Raw genomic sequence first — 19,373 nt, forward strand, 5'->3', positions numbered from 1 at the left:
GCGCACCATAATCTCTTCTACTGTTTTCTCGATAGAAACTACACTCATTTGACTAAGGCTATCAAGAAGTAGTTGTGTGTTCTTTTCAAATCTTATAGATGGCAACATATCCCTGATGGAAAAAAAAAGTTTGAGATGCTCTTCTACCATTTCCATTACTCCTCATTGTGTAAGCTAGTCTGATATTATACCTAACAGATCATTTATTCTTGAGCTGCTGCAGGGCCATCAGTGGTATCTGTTCTTTCGAGAGCGGTTACTATCCTCATATATATATATAGTTAAAGGCAACCGGGGCATTGACCTTCGTCTGTGCGAATGCGCACATGTTGCCCGAACTCTTATGGAATGAGTAATGAGTGGGTGGGCAAATATCTATCAGGTACATTACGTATGTAGATTGTGGACAGTTGAGAATGTGGGTCTCACGGGAGCGTGCAAGTGATAAGTCCCTGCAGTCACGCTATTCATCTGTGTCCTCGATGGCTCAGATGGATAGAGCGTCTGCCACGTAAGCAGGAGATACCGCGTTCGAATCCCGGTCGGGCACACATTTTCAGCTGTCCTCATCGAGGTATATCAACAACAGCTGTCAGCAGCTGATGGTTTCAATTAATTATCATTTACAAAGAGATAACTGCATCTACAACATGGTAAGGGATGCAAAATTGTTTTGAAAAAGGGATACATGTAAAATTCCACTCTGTGTTGCACCATGGAGAACGAAAAGAAAGCTCGTTACAACTTCTCACGAAATAGCTACGTTCGTGTGTCTGAATAAACTTTTTGATGGCACATGAGAGTAGAGGACTGACACTATTTTCAACAAAGGAATAATGAATTAAACTCTGTTCTTTCTTATTTTGTTTCAGAATTCTAAGCCTCAAAAATCATGGTTTTCAAGTAGCATTACATAAATATATATTTGTTCTTGCTGCAAACAGCAATTTTATGATAACAGAATTACAGGTGGAAATTCTCGAGATGGGGCACGCTAATCCCTTTCTCAATCGTACGAACTGCACTATAAAGTATGAACTAATAACGACCAATAATTAAGCATTACAAGGAAAACAAACATCATATTGTTCTTAGTTCACAATGTTCTGGCAGCAAAGGAATACAAGTGCAAGCAGACTTTAATGAATTGTGTTCTAAAAGTGATCATTTATGTTAACTCGTTATCCAACATCCGAACAGAAAGTGTTACTAAGTATTTTTATGTCTAATACAAACAAAAGTTTGAAATTCAATGTCTTAGTCTCAAGATAATTCTGAAACCGGTTTTCTCGAAATTACAAGAAGTGTACTTATACTGCTTTGCGTCCCCCCCCCCCCCCCCCCCAGTTATTGTAATCTAGATAGCTTACATAATCCTTCCTTGTTTCATGTCTGATAGTATTAAGTGGTGCGTTTAAGAAGAAGCTATTTTGGAGATATATTTGCAGTGTCATGTTCACCATGATCATGTGACTAAGGGCTTAAGTTATGCAATTTTAGTTTGGCACTTAATTTCCATTGTCACAAGAAGCAGTACTGTTCTACTGAATCCGCTAGTCAAATCTGCTACCGGTTCAATAAATGTTTGCGTAGCAATTTTGGACATATTGTGACAGTTTGTTAGAATGTGCAAAAATGTCTGGTACAAATGTAAAGATGTGGTACTGCCGTTTGATTCATTTTTGACCAGATTTCAAGACAGAAAATACTGATTATCAGTTGGTTAAAGCAGGAAACAAATATTGTGCAATATTGATTGCTGACGGATTTTAAACATAACAGGATTACAGGTGGAAAATCTCAAGATGGGGCACACTAGCCCCTTTCTCAGTCGTACGAACTGCACTGTAAAGTATGAAAGTATCAAGCTGGAACATGAAATAGTTAAATTGGGAACACAAACAGTATTAATGTAGTTCAGAAACGGCCATGTAATTGTGTATTAGATTCTTCGGATTTACGATTACCCGGGAAGTCATAAATAGTTTTTCAGTTGAGGTCACTTTATTAAAAAGAATCTGTTACTCAAAGAAAACGCTATTTTGTACCCGCATTTGGAAGTAACTACATTAAAATATAGTATCAAGTGCTGTGTGGTGGTTAATGCTGTGCTTGCTGGTGTTTTGCCGAACTGTTGTTTCCATTTTATGTAGAATATTTCGACGGGCGACACACGCTTCTTCTTCTGGTGCTGTGAGATGATCTGCTACGTGTACTCACTGCCTGATCTTCAATCAGAAGCCGGCCGCTGTGGCCGAGCCGTTCTAGGCGCCTCAGTCCTGAACCGCGCTGCTGCTGCTGCGGTCGCAGGTTCGAATCCTGCCTCGGGCATGGTGTGTGATGTCCTTAGGTTAGTTAGTTTTAAGTAGTTCTAAGTCTAGGGGACTGATTTACCTCATATGTTAAGTCCCATAGTGCTCAGAGCCCCCCCCCCCCCTGGACCAGACGGTGGAGTACTGCTGGTCTTGCATCGCTGTTCATAGCCGAGTTTGGCTCCCGATGTCCACTACGGCCTTTGATGCTCTTCTGTTTTCAAAGCCACGACTGATAATCCGTGAAACGCACATTCCCCCTGCATTCTCCTGCTCTGGCTGATGTAGTGACCTGAGAGTAGTAACCACAACAAACAGCGGGAACGCCTTGGGCTGCAGATCAGAGCCGCCAGGCGGGGAAGCCGCCGGCGGTGGAGTACACACCACCGGGTAAACACAGGACGAGTCGGACGACAGACCACCGACAACTGACAACAACCGACCACGACCGACTCTGAGCGACACAACAAGGAAGAGATAAACAACGGAGGCTTGTGGAAACCACGACACCAAACACCAAACGTAAATCCACTCGGAACCAGAGCCATTCAAATGTCAACAACGAGCAACGACTAGAACGCAGTACCGCCGAGATAGAAACGAAATCCAGAGCGAGTACCAGACTGGCTGGACTAGGTTTTTTTTTTCTTCATTGTATTTCAATTCCCCATCGGGGCGGGCTGGCAGCAGCATATGCGCTGCTCTTCAGCCGAAAGACATAGAACAAAACAATAGAAGACATTTAAAAATAGCAAAGGCGAGAATAAGGTGAACATAGATATAAAAAAGGGGGAACATCATGGAAGGCAATAGACAAAAAACGGGGTGACTGTTAAAAGGAGATTAAAAAAACTGTTTTAAAAGTAGCACACACAAAAAGCCACACACTGTGACGATGAAAAGAACACAAGGCACAGTATGACTGGAGCATAAAGGTATCAATGGATGGCATAGCACATAATGTAACACTGACGGCGAACCTCAAGGCAGTACACAAAATCACACCTCTCGACGCACAGGAGAAACAGCACTAAACACAACACTGATGTGGCACACTGATGATGATCAATACAGAGGATCTGCCAGGCACTAGGAGATGAGGGAGACCTGAAGAAGGGAGGGAGGGGAAGAGATGGGGGAGATGAGTGGGGGGCGCGCTGAAGAGGGCCAGGTAGGAAAGGAAGGAAAGAGGCAAGTATGGGGTGCAGGGTCACAGGGGAGGGGGAGATGGAGGAAAATCCGCTCTGGGAGAAGGAGGGAAGAGGAAAAAGGGGGCCCTGTGGAGGGGGGGGGAACAAGGCCAGGTTATAGTTGGAAGGAAGGGTAGATGTCACGGCGAAGTTCGTCATCTGGGAGGGGGAGGCGCTGGAAATTGCCCTGATGAAGGAGATGGAGGGTGTGGAGGTGGTGAGAGGGAGGGATACAGCGATAGAGGCGCGGCAACGGGCGGGGGGTGGAGAGGAAGGAGGAAACCAGAGGGTGGGGGGGATCAAGCCTGCGGACAATGTAAAGGATGCGGAGATGTTGGAGGAACAGGAGGAGGTGGGGGATGGGGATCAGTTCATACAGGAGCCGTGTGGGGGAAGGAAGGCGGATACGGAAGGCAAGGCAGAGTGCATGGCGTTCAAGGATTTGGAAGGCCTTGTAAAAGTGGGTGGGGGCGGAGATCCAGGCAATGCTGGCATAACAGAGGATAGGACGGATGAGGGATTTGTAGGTGTGGACGATGGTACAAGGATGCAATCCCCATGTCCGGCCAGACAGGAGTTTCAGAAGGCGGAGGCGGGAATGGGCTTTCTGCTGGACAGTCTGGAGATGAGGGTCCAGCTGAGGTGTCGGTCGAGGGTGAGGCGAAGGTATTTCAGGGTGGGGGTGAGCTGGATAGGGCGACCATAAAGGGTAAGGTAGAAATCATGGAGGCGAAAGGAGCGAGTGGTGCGGCCTATAATGATTGCCTGGGTTTTGGAGGGGTTGAGACAGAGGAACCACTGGTTACGCCAAGTGGTGAACTGGTTAAGGTGGGTTTGGAGGGTACGTTGAGACCGTTGAAGGGTAGGATAGAGAGCCAGGAAGGCGGTGTCATCAGCATACTGGAGAAGGTGGACTGGTGGGGGTGGCTTGGGCATATCAGCTGTATACAAGAGATAAAGGAGAGGGGAGAGGACAGAACCCTGGGGGACGCCAGCCGTGGGATAAAAGATACGGGAGTTGGTGTTGTGGAGGGTACATAGGAAGGACGGTGCGAGAGGAAGGAAGCGACCAGACGGACAAAATTGATAGGCAGGGCGTGTTTAAAGAGGAGACCGGGATGCCATACACGGTCATAGGCATTTTGGAGGTCCTGGACTAGGGCAGAGCGGGTCCCTATATACGAAACCGGAGGGAGTGGCTATTGGCCGCTGTCTGCACGTGGCTTAGCGGTGGCGCCCTCGCTGCGCGGAATGGGCTGACCACGTCCATTTGTTCTGCCGCGTGTTCGACTTCCGCGGCGGAAGGTACTACACTGAGAGATCTTAATAAACAGAGAGCCGAATCCTGAGCTTTGTTTAGATCGAAACCTCTGCAAAAGTGACTTTCGCTGCTCTTCCATTGCGTGTGCTATCGGCAGTTCGTTACTATTGACCGTAGACAATCGGGATACAGGCAATGAGACTCGCTCGTCCTTAATCGTTGTCACAAATATTTGTTTTTCAGAATGTTTCGCGAGCTAAAGGTGGTGGTTAGGATGGGACCTCAGAGCACAGCTTAAATAGCTGAGTGTGAAACGAGCAGCAAAGATGTTTACAGTCGTTTTCTCCATAATGTCTCGGTTATATCTTTTCTTCCAGGAGTGGCAGTCCCGCAAGTTTCGCAGGAGAACTGGTTCAAATGGCTCTGAGCACTATGCGACCTACTGAGGTCATCAGTCGCCTAGAACTTAGAACTACTTAAATCTAACTAACCTAAGGATATCACACACCATGCCCGAGGCAGGATTCGAACCTGCGACCGTAGCGGTCACGCGGTTCCAGATTGAAGCGCCTAGAACCACACGGCCACACCGGCCGGCGCAGGAGATTGTGAAGTTACATAGACAGGAGACGAGGTACTGACGGAAGTGCACCTGTGAGGAGGGGCACTGCTTCGTGCTTGGGTAGCTCAGTTGGCAGAGTACTTTCCCGCGAAAGGCAAAAGCCCGGTATTCCAGTTTTTACCTTATAAGAAATTTCAGTCGTTTTTATAATACGCACCATTTTACCCTAATACATAGCGATTTCAGAAGTGGGATCTAATAGCTAGACTTTAACTGCAGCTCACTTCATTATGAACGAGCAGTGGGACTGGCTTCATATATCCGACTCGTGATCGGTCGTGTTCACTTCCCATCACTCATCACACAAACCGTTAGCAACAGTAGCACGCACAGGAAAGGACGTGGACATCGTAAGTGCAACTTTACCAAACCTACAACCCCGTTTATTAGTTTTTCCGGCATCATTTTTTCGATAGATTCCTTAATTACGCTGTCCTAGAAACTCTGCACTTCCAACACGATACTGGCCTCTTCCAATTTCGTTCCATGATTATATTGCGAGCTGATACTGCAAATTCATGAAATAAGTACTCACTCTGTTGAACAATACGTTAGTTTAAATATATCATGAATTTCAGGCAGTTAATATTTCTTGACTCTATGGAGTACATTAGGTCAGATTATAAATTTTAACCCCAAGATACGACAGAATATAGGAAAGAGATAGTAAAATAGTCAAAGTAAGAACTACCACCTTTCTCCTGGCAGATTTTCCTAATAAAGCAAGCCAGTAGTCATTTTAGTCCCTGCAGTAGGTTTTGATGTTATTTCAAACTAATTATTTTGTGGGTATTTCGATTAAAATGGTACAGATGAAACAATCGCGTCATAAAATTTCATATCTGAAACGCTTTGTCACCTTAAATGAAGTTCGTTCAAGACATGTGCAGTTTTGCCAACAATCTTGTCCATGCTTCTTAACAGCCAATAAATCGGACGCTGGTTTCAGAATAGCACGTGCTTTTTTTGTAGATGATCCAAGTTATGAAACTCCCAGACCACGACCTCAGGAGAGAGCGTTTAGAAATTGTGTTTGTTATATGTGACCAATATCATACGTATATCAGAATGAATTTAACCTTGAATAACAGAGAAAGAGTACAGTATTCTTTATTCAAAAACCTAACTATGAGAAATCTATGAGACACATTTCAAAAGCAAATACGAAATGTAATTCTCGGCAGTGTTCGAGCAGTAAAGAAAACGTAGAACTAGATTACCCAATTGATTTGTTTGTGTGATTCTGATATAAGCATTAAAATAATAATTGATTCTTACTGCGCAACTCTTATGGACCAGCATCGAGAAAACTTTGGCTTTAACTGACACAGAATATTTTAAAAAATCGGCCAAGTGGAAGTAGGATTGGCGCTCTATAAGTTCTGCAAAAATTTAAATGCCTATGTAGATACTTCATTCTTGCGGGAAATCGAGAATCTCGATATCTATGGTTGCAAGATATCGGCCCCTGAAACAAAAGGAGTTTGATACGATGTAAATACAGATTACCAATTTTCGGATTATTTTTTCTTTTCTTTTACTGCGACACCTTGCTTGCTTCTTGCCAAATTTCATCTTTCTATGTCAAAGGGAAGTACCCTATAAATTTTGATGAGTTACTATATGAGCATCAAAATATGTGACATACATGGCCGTATCTTTTGACTGCTTAACTATTTTACACCGCCAAGGGACCGTTGATCATAACATGGGAGATAAATATGAACTTGATTAGTCTATCCGTTCTTGAGGAAAGGGGATCTTAACAGAAGGACGGACGGACAGACAGACAGACAGACAGACAGGAGGATAAGAAATGACTAAGAAATTTCATTTTGGTTTGATATTATGAGAGATCAACAATTTTCGAATTTTGTCTTTTACTTGTACTATCCAAACTTCCTTATTGCCAAACTTTATGATTCTATGTCAATGAGAAGTCCCCTATAGATTTCGATGAGTTATTTGTGATTATCGAAATATATGACATAAATGGCCGTAACTTCTTGTCGCATTCACTTAGAAGCTTCCATATTTTACACCGCCCAGGGACGGTAGACCTTAACACGTGTCACAAATGTCGGCTTCATTCATCTACCCGATGCTGCGGAAAAGGGTTTTTAACAGTCGGACAGACACAAAGACAACATTCGGACGACCGTTTCTCTAAAGCTTCTGTTTGTACGAACTGACGCATGAAACCCTCAAAATGTCACCTTTTAACATGATATTACACAAACCACGTAGGTGATATAAGTGATATTAACTAAGAAATTTCGTATTCACCAGGGGGTATCCTCTCAATGCTCCAATTTCTCAAAATTAAAGAAATTTGTGACCTAAAACAAAGTTTCAGTTAAGTTAAGAGGGCCGTTTGTTATATTTCTGAAGTCTACTGCAGGAGCGGAAACAGGTGATTGGTAACATATGGGGTAACACGAATTTACCTCAGAAGGGTAATCATCGAATAATAAAGGCATTCTAGACTTTAAAATCCAGTGTTTTATTGTGAAATTCTGAAATCTTCTCTTCGACCTCGACATTCATAGTGGGACAGGAACTGGGGAGATGTTTCCGTAGCGTACCTTGAAATTGCGTCCCGTCTCCCAGGTGACCAGCTGGAGGGCGATGTCTGGGCACACCTCGGTGTCGTCAGTCGCTCCGGAGTCCAGGATGTCGGCGTCGCACTCCCAGTCCCTATCTGCGATGTGCGCGTACGCTCCAGCCGGTGACGCGTGTGTGATGCGCGCGGTAGTCACCACGCCCGTGGCCTTACCCGTGTCCTGAGGGCCACATATGACGACGTCGTCAGTTACGTATAAAAACACAGTACGGACATGTGGTTACATGATGCCACGGTGCCTGTGTGAAGCAGAATCCACAAACATTGCAAAAGCTGCAGAGAATAATCCACTTGGCGTTGGACTTTCCTGTAGGGTAGGAGGGGGCAAAGGTGCGCACTTAAAGAGTTTTCTATGTTTCCCTTCTGTTTTTCTTGTTACATGGCAAGGCAAATTGTACACAATACAACTAGGATCATACTTTACATACTAAATTATTTCAAGAGTGCTCGTATGAAATATTAAACATTTATTAAAAAAAGTGTTATAAATGAAGAAAATGAATCTTTGTCCAAGGCCTAGGATAAACATCCTGTTGTTCTAGGGCAAAATTCAACCAAAAACATTGTTACAATTATAACAGACTCCAGGAGAATTACAGGTGCTCCCATTATTAACTTGTACAATTTTTACTGCATAAATAATCGCAATCATCTTCAACAGCAATGCCTCCATCTTCGTGGGCGTATTAAAGATCAAATCATGACGCCAACAGATCACTAATTTAAGTACAAAACGTTGTAAGTCAAAGAAACACATGGTATTATTATTATTATTATTATTTGGCCTTCTCTTGCCGCAGTTTTCCGCAGTTTTCCCTGTAAGGTCTGTATTCCTGTTTCATCTTTATTATAGGCTCGATGGAGCGAAAACCTCTATTTAGACTGCAAAGTTTCGGAGATAATGAAGAAAGTACCATTTGTGCTTTACTGAACCCGGAGCGATATCGGTTGCATCAAACTTAAGTCACGACGAACGATGACTGAGCGACGTATTCACCAGATACTAGGGGTTTATTTTGTATATGGGTGGTTTGCGGCATCTTTCGGCACACTGATATATAAAAATGTGGAAGTTTTTAAACGTAATGTCACAGAACAATCGAGAATGATACAGTGTTCCGCCAACTCAGTCTCCCGTATCTCAGGAAGTACACTCTTGAAGCGCTCCATAACCGTGCTAGTCACGCCAGTAGAGATTTTGGGTATTAATCGAAGATTTTTGGTAATTTGCCTTTTTGCTGAACGTAGCTGTTGCTTGCTTGAGTAGTGGTCTGCTTTAAGTCTTTCATGTAATCTAGGTTTATTATAGTCCAGCCTTTTTGCTGCATTTATAATGAGAGATCCGTTTTCTCTTTGCTTCTTTGCTCTCTAACGTTTTAGAAGACAATGTCGTGGAAGACGTTTTTCCTTGTACCTTCTGTAACACGAAGCTGAACAAGTTTTATTAATTTTGAATCAATCTTTGTGAAATAGCAAGCTATAAATTAAATACGTTAAATAAACCTACACGTTCAGTATTAAAACCGGACAAAGAAAAGACAAACGTTTTCGGGCAAAGGTACGCATACGGTCATTAGCTCCAACTTGTCCATGGGACCGTTGCTCCCTGGCGCTGATTTCTGAACTTGTGGTATCAGCTGCTATACATGGCAACATGTTAAACTAACGGATAAGCATAAAGTTTGAGTTACGCAGAAAGCTGGACGTTAATATTTCCTTGGATGGTGGCCACTGATTCTAATGTGGCATGCATACACGAACTCTTGAGTCTGAGATATTATGTAGCGAGCGAACAATTGTTGAGAGTAGTGTGACGCAGCCTGGCGTGAAGAGAAGCCGCGCGTTAGGGAAGGTCGCAGCCTGCCCTGACCGTGTAATTGACGCCAGCAGAGATTTTTGGTATTAATCAAAGATTTCTGGTAATTTGCCTTTTCGCTGCACGTAGTTGTTGCTTGCTTGCGTACTGGAGGGATTTTGTCAAATGTGTGTATGCATACCCTGAGACTAATAACACTGAGACTAATATTCGTACTTTTGCAGTGGCCAGATACGTGATCAGTGATTACAGAAATTGTGGAATATTTAAATTTTTCAAACTGTCCACGGAAAAGAAAGGTCTAAGTAAAGTTTGTCAATGAATGAATGTTCATTTTCAGAATATAATAAACTAAATGATTTTTATTGATTCCTTTCAATTTTACACCACTGAAGAATTGTTGAGCAGACCACTCCTGATCATTCAATTTCTATATAAAAAAAACATAGGAGTAGTTGCATCAGCAGTTGTAACCATGCATTGCATTCTGCATGGCTCGCAGTATATCTTTTGAATAATTTTAGATTGTTGCTGGACGTTCAGTTGCAGCGACAAGACGAGGTAAGTTGTCTGTCGCGTGAAGGAGCACTGCAGTATAATTGTTAGGAGACGTTAGAGAATATTTTAAAATTGGCAGTCAGATATCAGAGGGCTGATATTTCATGATTTGTAGGAGGAGTAATTGATTTCCCTTTTCGTTCTCTGTTAGAACACTTACATCAGATAGTAGGATGTTCTAGAAAATGTTTGAATACTGACATATCTGAATAATTTATAAGAAAATGAAACACCTACAGCCATACTTATGTTGTTATTGTGTAGCTACTAATTTCGGCGCTCCAGCGCACCTTCTTCAGGTCAACGACTGGTTCCCGCAGGCTACCTGTAACTGTGATGTCTCTCCAACCATCAACTGACAATAGATGGTTGGAGAGTTTTGAGACAGCGGATCTAAGCCGCATTAGAGGCTGTAAGACCTGAATATGTGTCGAGAAACAGAATACCGTTCTGATATCTGTCGAGATACAAATAGTACCCCCACACAGAATTGTACCAACATGCATAAAAACGTTTGAGCTCCTGTGTAAAATGTTGAGCAAATAATCCTTAATAGGTACTGTTTTCTATACCTCTATCCTGCACACACTGTCTGTTATTAATAGTGTATATGTCTGATATAAATTCACACTGGTTGCCATCTGGGAATCTTCACTAAGAAGACTTAGCCTTACTAAAAGTATCTTTGCCAACAATTTGTTAGTTTTACTTCATAAACAAGTCCTTCACATTTTGAACAGTTTTTCATGGCAACCGTTCGTATACAGGATGTAAAGGAAAATCTTTCCAATCATTTGGGGTCTGCTCCTCCTTCCAAATCATACAGAAAATTTCGCGAAAGCAGTTTATAAAATTAAATTTTTTGAACCTCCTAAAATCCACGTCAGGATTCAAAATGAAATTATTGTCTATGTCACCCACATAGCATATATCCAAAACATTATTTGTTCCTGTTGTCTACAACAGATATGAATTGTGGGTTTCACAAAAACGAGGACAGTACATAATTCTTATCTAAGCGCTATAGTTTAAGGAAATTGTTTCGATCCATACGGTACAGCTATACTAATGCCTATAGAATACTACACAATTAGTTTATTAATGAAACAGTACAGCAGCAAAAATTATGGTCAAAACATTGTAATTGATAGATCTGGTAATTAGAGCATCACTAATCAGGACCATTAATAGACTGGTAGGGCTGACCACTGAAAGATGATCTGGATATCCACCTAAACGATATCATAATAATGTTCCAGTGTGAACTAGGACTATTGAAACACCATAGAGACGGGAATTTATGAGTATTTACTAAATTTGTTCAGTACTGTAGTCTCCTCGGAGGAAAGCCTTCATGGATTTCACAGCTTAATAACGATAATAGTAATAACAGCTGTTTCAAACAGTAGTGTACTGTAAGAGGGTTGTTACACTAGGTTTTGTATTTGTTTCCATCACTTGTTTCTGTAAACAGTATGGTGTCATGGAGGCGAAGAAGTACAATAGCGTTAACCGAATCATCGTTAATCATTATGTTGTATAATCACACTTCTCTCTTACTGTTATTTGGTACGCAGTTACTCCGACTTACATATCTATAGTGCCCAACACGTCCCGCTGACTTTTTGTGCTTATACCACGCAGAGTCAACGCAGAGAAACATTGAACTGCCCTGTTCTAACATGTACCTTTCAGGGTCATAGAGGGTGATCAAATGTTTTCAATCCTATTCTGTCAGTACCTTTCTATGTCTTTGTGAACAATCAAATGTTTCCAATCATGATACTGACACATTTCACCCAATTTGTATTATTAAGAAGACTGTAGGCTGAATACTCGATGCGAAAGTTACATGGAAATGGTCCCACACGTAAGTGATCCGCTAGTGACATTTAATCATGTTTGTATATCTCCTTGACCAGAAAAGAATAAAGGATCAGCATCCAATTGGGTAAATAATGGATGACATTCCTGTAACCTAGTTTACATTCTCACCAGATTCAGTTTGAATTCACACCGCGTCCGACGCTTGTCTGACGTAACCGGCTGTGGCCACAAAGAAGTCCAACCTACAGTGAGACCTCGTGGTAGAGTGACGTGTTATTAGCGTGGAGTGTTGTATAAGATTTGCACCAGTTTTTTTGGCTCGTTGGGATTTGAACTAAAAGGGTGTCCGGGAACATGCTTTTTGGCCATGTGGTATGCAGTCGCAGAGCACATTTGAACACCCAACATTCTATACGTACCATTTCCTTCCAAATTAATTTTAGTCCCTCTAATGGCCCTACATCCATGCCAGAATATTACACTACAAGCGCCTTATCATGTAACAGTGATCAACAGACGGCGTTGGTGTTAGCTCCTATGCTCTTTCATTCCAAAAGTGCTTGACAATCAGCGTTGAAATTACACCAGTTTAAGTGCGAACTTAACATTTTCCGTATTGTTCTATTGTGGGCACGCTTCCCCTACGGAAAAAACAAAATGATACTAGTTATGTCTCAACGTTGCTTATCTGTGTAAGTTATATTTCATAATGCTCGAGTTAAAGGGGCAGAATGTACTACGAGCTGTGGGAAAATAGTTCCAGAAAAATCTGAAAAGATACAGGTAGGAATGTTATTTATATACTGTCAGGTTACAATTTTGTCGGGAATAGGTTTGATTCTGACACGACCGGGAAACAACGTAGAATGTACGTATTAAAGCATTAAAGCACTTGCAATGGAGCTGTACCTAGCGTAACAAGAAACTCTTTCTAAACATATCGAAACTAAAGTAATAACCTTTCCCATTTCAACTTAACTGCAGGTCCCGAATTAAGAACAAATTTATTTGAGACTTCTCTATGCAAAATAAAACTATTCAAGGCACATTTCTTATGGGTTTAATGGAATTACTGCTAGTGTCAAGGCGGCACAGTAATAAATATGACGAACCTGAGGACAGCCTTCGTCAGTCAGGTGTAATATATGATTCCTGATGGAAGTGGTAGTCATTCCACAGACATTGATAAACGTATTTTGTGTTTCAAGGAAAGAAAATTCTAACATTAATCAATAAACCGAAGGTGTGTCAAGTGCCGTGCCATGATAATAGAGGTGTTTCAAACAACTGCAGAAATTCTGAGGACTATATTCTACTGGCATCGCAACTTATAATGCCTGCACCAAGGGAAGAGAGTCATTACAGTAGAAGTAAGTCTTCTACAGAATACCTCAGCTGTGTACTTAATATTTGTCGCTTATTCAAAACAATTTACGTATAATTTCCACAGACCATAGTTAAAGAAATTCAGTATAGAATGATAGTTTTTAAATTCTTCTTAAATCTGTCATTTGAAAGATCAAAATCAGATACTTGTAAGAAATGTGAGTCTTTGCACCTTGAGGTGAAAGGACACGCACCAGACAACAGAAAAGGTCATAAAAACACTGTAACTGCATCACAGGAAACAAGAAAGTGCAACGAAAAACATAAAGAATGATACGACCTCTTCAGCTATGCCTGGAAACAACACCTGTACATTAGCAGACCGAAAAAAATTTTTATGACTGTGACAGTGGCCTCCGAAGCTTAAGGTTGCAATGCTACATGCATTGTTTCTTTCATCACTTACACATTTGGCGTGGTCTACATACGCCAGCTTTCATTTACGATTTTTGTGTTCACTCTTATGACAGCACTGATGCAGTAATCTGTTTCTAACGTGAGGGTGAAGGATTTCATGGAGCTAGTAATATTGCTTCATGCCTATTCCATGTCCTGAATTGCACATAGAGTACTTTTAATGTAGCTAGCAGCAAAAGTAAACTTATGGTTGGGTTTGACAGCTTTTGTGCACAAAACAAAAACCGTGTACTTTTATATACGTACACGGTCGTAATGTCTTGTGGCCTGTTTAATTGTACAGGTCGTAAGTATCTGATTTCAGGTCACAGTTTTTTATCTTGTGATTTGACATTTTGTCTTAATAGAAAAGTGCAAGAAGGTAATCAAGCGCTGGGTACATGATGATTTACAAGAAGAAATTACTCGAACACGTCCTCCTTTACCATTCAACAGAATGAAGGAAAAGGAATTTATTGACTTCCGGGCTGCTGCTGATGAAGTCATCACCACAACAAAACTATACATCAGTTCTGCTGCACAAATTAAAATTACGTCACCTGGAATAGTCGGCATCAAAGGGACATTCAGTGACACGGAACGATGGGAAGGTGTAAACATCCTAAAGAAAGGCGAAACTGTTGATGATTTAATTCACATACAGATTGCAGTAGTAGAAAATATTCCACGATAGTACGCTAAAAATGGGAATTGCTTTCTATAGTACCCTTTATACAACATTATCATCATCAGTTTTTCCTAATGAGTAATGATACTGCCCACTGACGATTATTGTTTCGTATTGTGCACAAGTTTTAAGCCATTTATATTAGGTCGCGTTTTGTCAGTAGTTGTAGCATGATATCTTCGTTGGACTTCGTCCAATTAGCCCAGATAAGTTAACGTGCAATACACGTTCTGCTCTCTCGATTTTAATTTCCTTTTTCTGGACAACTGTGCTCAATTTTCTTGGAACTTCCTGTATAATATATAATTCCTGGAGGACAGTAAATGTTTAGTAGTTTAAAAACATACGTGCTTGTTTTGCATGTCATACAGTATTGTTTTTTGTTATATCTCAAAATATTACTTTCGGTCCTTAGCACGTTTAAAACTCCAGTTCATAATTTGTACACGTGACGCCGCCTGGTTCAGCTGGTACGCAGGGAACGCAGATCATCATGATGTGGTGTGATTGTGCCAAAGTTGCTTTACTTGAACCGAAGATGAGTTTCAAGTTCAGTTTTATACGTTTTTCGGTAAGGAAAGCTCATGTACATTGTTTTAAATATAGCTTATAATAGTAAAAGTATAAGCCAACTATAAATGTGATTTTCCCTCTAAGCCTCACGTGCTAATTATGTTTCGAGCTCTCTCGAGATTTTATATGTGCTACCAATTTTATAGTCAGTGGTCGAATGATTTTACGATATACGATGATATATGAAGTTGGAGTTTCTTTATGAGTTTCTTTGTGTGGGTTCGTGTGGCCTATGCCAAGAATCCATGGGCATGGTCTTCCACCTCCGTAATATATGAATGCTGTCAGTATCTGCTCCGAATTGTATTTAGGGTGAAGGGAGTTCCTGATAGCCGAGTTTTTGTGTTCCATGATCAGTAGATGGTGTTTCCCTCACTCTTCGTACAGTCGTGTTGCACATGTGGGAGTCGCTGGAAATTAATGTTACTGTAACACTGGCGCTATATGTCAGTAACTAAATATGCATCCCTACCCCCCCCCCCCCCCCCCCAGGTGGCATCAGGTTTGCGTAGCTAACATATGTATATATGATTCATGTTCTATATGAAAAGCTTCTTGAAAAATTTATGTGTCTAAACTGTATGCAACACGCGTTGAATATATCAGTTTTATCCAGAATATAGAGTTCGGCTACGTTAGTTATCCTTAATAGTCATGTCCATTATTCAAGTACCGGTATGGAGTTTATCATTTTCGAAGTATTGAAACTGACTGCATGCCTTTCCTTTTTACTTCAGTTATTAAATATCAAAGTTTGAAATACGTTTCGAGATTTTGAGGCATGGGTTAGTGAAGTATGGAATTTAATGTTTCCTTACGCATCACATTAGAAGCTCACATCACACTAATTTCAGGCGATGTTTGCTGGCATTAGTGCCACAGCCCTAACTGAAGGTGAGTTGAGAAATGGGAGCAGATGTAGATACGTACGAAAGGACGTGTTACGTTTTATGGAAACCGATAGATGAGTCGATAATCAGCAGTGAGCATGTGAGTTTAAATTTCATTTCAAGAAGAAGTTATTATTCATTACAGAACGTATCAGTATCTGATTCAGAACTGTAGTTATGTCTAGTGTAATAGAAGACATAGAAAATTTCTCAGTGTTTCAGTTCACGCCCCTCAAAACACATATTTTTGTCAAAACTCTCTAGGGAGCGTAATGCAGCTTACTGGTAAAGGAAATAAACTTGATTCCAATCCGCATTTTATGGTAGTGAAACATGGACTGTGGGTAAACCTGAACAGAAGAGAATCAAAAAAATTGAGTTGTGGTGCTGTAGATGCATGTTGAAAGTTAGGTGGACTGTTCAGGTACGAAATGACGAGGTTCTGCGCAGAATAGGCGACGAAAGCAATATATGGAAAATAATGAACAGAGAAAGGGACACGATGGTAGGACGTCTGCTGACACATCAGGGAATAGCTCCCATTGTACTAGAGAGAGCTGTACGATACAAAAACTGTAGGGGAAGACACAGATTGGAATACGTCCAGCAAATAATGGAGGACGTAGTTTGCAAGTGCTGCTCTGAGATGAAGAAGCTGGAGCAGGAGAGGAATCCGTGGCGGGCCACTTCAAACCAGTCAGAAGACTGGTGAAAAAAATCTTCCGTGTAGCTCCTGCAAAGCGTCTGAAGCAGCGATTCAAATCTTTGATCACTCTATAATTGTCCAAGTGTCTAGACAGTGAAGGTACTATATTAAATTTCCTAGACAGTGCAGCAGAAGTAACGATCGTAATTCAATAGTTGTTAAAGGAGCTGTAGATAAAGATGTAATGAACAGAGTACTTTACAAATCGCATTTAAAATTTACTTACGGTAGCTGGGCTGCTTCAGTGATGCATAGAATCTAATAGAAAGTTACATTAGAATCCGTGTGGCTAGTGATAGTGCATGCCAAGAATTAAACGTCGCGGTATGTATTGCTATTAATATTGACAATTAATATTTCTGAGAATTCTGTGGTTCATTTATATTAAGACTTAAGCTTATGATTAAGTTGTAATTAATTTTATTACTAAGAATTTGTATGCGAATTGTGTTTAGTTCACTGGATGTGTAAGAAACTGTATAGATTTTTATCGATATCTTAGTAAGTTGGTAGTATGTCCATATGTGACACAGTGGGAGCACTACAGGAAGGTGAGTCAAAACCAACTTCAAAATAGGAAGTAAGCACAATGATATTTTTAAAATGAATTGACGGTCCAAACACCGTACCTATCTTTGGTTATTTCATTTCACAGGAAACTCACGAAAAATTGTGCACAGAAATGTAAGTTCAGCAGGTGATCGAATAACCTGTCATCTTTGAAGCCACTGGGTAATGCTCCGAAATGCGTCTTCTGGTGCATTTTCATCTTGTTGATTTAGAAACAACTGGACGCAGCAGCCGGAATAACATCTCTGGGTAAAATACGTCGCTGCTGTGTGGTTCTCACCCACGTTTAGTGCCTGTAATTCGTATCCTAACAAAATTTTTGAATATTTATTTCTATCTCCAGCAGTTGTGACACAAAGGAATTACAGGCATTCGCTGTAAGTGGGTATTGATTTAAATCAACGGGAAATGTTGAAGACTTGTGCCGGACCAGATTCGAACCCAGTTCTCCTGCTCATTAGGAGAATGCGCTGACCACTGCGCTATCCGGAAGCAGTAGGCATCGTAGCTGCACGGACTACCCTGGCACACCTCCTGTCAGACACAAATGCTCATTCTGTCAAACACTACGAATTTAGTGCTCCTTGCCCATTATTGTCATTACTCGCGCCATTTCGCCGATTCCAATCAGAGTTCGATCTGGCCTTGTGTGCATTCGCATTGAAGAGATCACCGGCCGTTCTCGCCTCTATTATATATAGGCTGTGTCTGTTCTTTCGCACATGTCCGAAAGAACAAACACCACCTATACCTAACAATTCTTTTTATTACGCCCGGTTTTAGAAGGGTAAAAAACAATTAGAACTGGAGATGAACCGAAAAGTTTAGGGTCCAAGCCTCATTTAACCTAAAAGGAACTGTGCTAATTGATAACATCACATATATTGTGATGTATGAACTACACTGAAATCAACATGGATCTAAGCTTTTACGTTTCAAAAGGTTTCACACTTAAGTATAAAAGTAAATTCTAATAATTATACTTGAATCTAAAGCCGTGTAGCTAAATTCGATATTTACTGGGTTAACGTATCACTTCCCATATTACGATAAAATTGTATTTTATGAAACAATTTATACAGAACATCTGCCTGTGACATACACATTTACTAACGAAAAAGAGAGACATCCAAACGAAATGGTCGGATGTCAATGAAACTTTGTAGATGTACGTACCATTGGCAGGTCTACAAATTATTACAGTTACGGTTCTCAGGACAGATAGAACGGCCACCTGATTGCACTACTATTGTTCGTGTTTAATGTTATCAGGCATCGTAGGATATTAAGTGGTGTGTGAAAGTGGCCTCATTGTGGATCTGCATGTAGGCATGTTGGACGAATTGTGCAATATCCAGATTTTTTGTGCAGTTGGATGTGACAGTGGCAGGATGTTTTACTGCATAAGAACGTGAGGACAGGCATTTCTCGTTAAGGTTCCGGTCTCTCACGTCTGACCACCGCTAAGTAGGATCGTTGTAGCGCATCGTAGGCTCTTCACATCCGCGCCTCCCATCCGAGAACAAGTAGTGGAATGCCTGAAACATTCTGTGCCATCCCGCACCATCGGTCTGAGACCAGCAGCAGCTGGACTATAGACTTACCACCCCGCGTGTAGGTTGTTGTTAACACTAAAACACGCATATGGCTGCGTTTTAAGTGATGTCATGACTTTGATGTATGGATGGCTGATGAATGGCGTCGTACTGTGTTCAGCGATGAATCGTGGTTGTGCGTTACCTCGGAGAGCCGTCCTCGGCGAGCACGGGGGTAGCTTGGAGAGAGGTCCCGTTGTTCCACTGTTCTGGAGAAGCATAGCAGTGCTTCTCCGGGCGGCATGGTGAGTGGTATAATCGAATATGACTTCATGTCACAATTGGTGATGGTTGAGAGTTCTCTGACGGCATAACTGTGCTTCCGAACGCTCTGCATCGTGTTACCTCTCAACTGACAGC

At 41.4% G+C, this 19,373-nt stretch overlaps 1 protein-coding gene across 2 annotated transcripts in view; it reads right to left on the minus strand.

Annotated features, from left to right (window-relative positions):
- Positions 1–19,373, minus strand: part of LOC126253118 (membrane-bound alkaline phosphatase-like) — a 168,359-nt gene that overhangs the window by 60,292 nt on the left and 88,694 nt on the right. For both annotated transcript variants that reach the window (XM_049954239.1, XM_049954241.1), the window contains exon 5: positions 7,971–8,168. In XM_049954239.1, the coding sequence (XP_049810196.1) occupies positions 7,971–8,168 (198 nt within the window). The remainder of the gene's footprint in view (positions 1–7,970; positions 8,169–19,373) is intronic.

This window comes from Schistocerca nitens, chromosome 4, assembly GCF_023898315.1.
Source record: "Schistocerca nitens isolate TAMUIC-IGC-003100 chromosome 4, iqSchNite1.1, whole genome shotgun sequence".
Lineage (NCBI taxonomy): Eukaryota > Metazoa > Arthropoda > Insecta > Orthoptera > Acrididae > Schistocerca > Schistocerca nitens.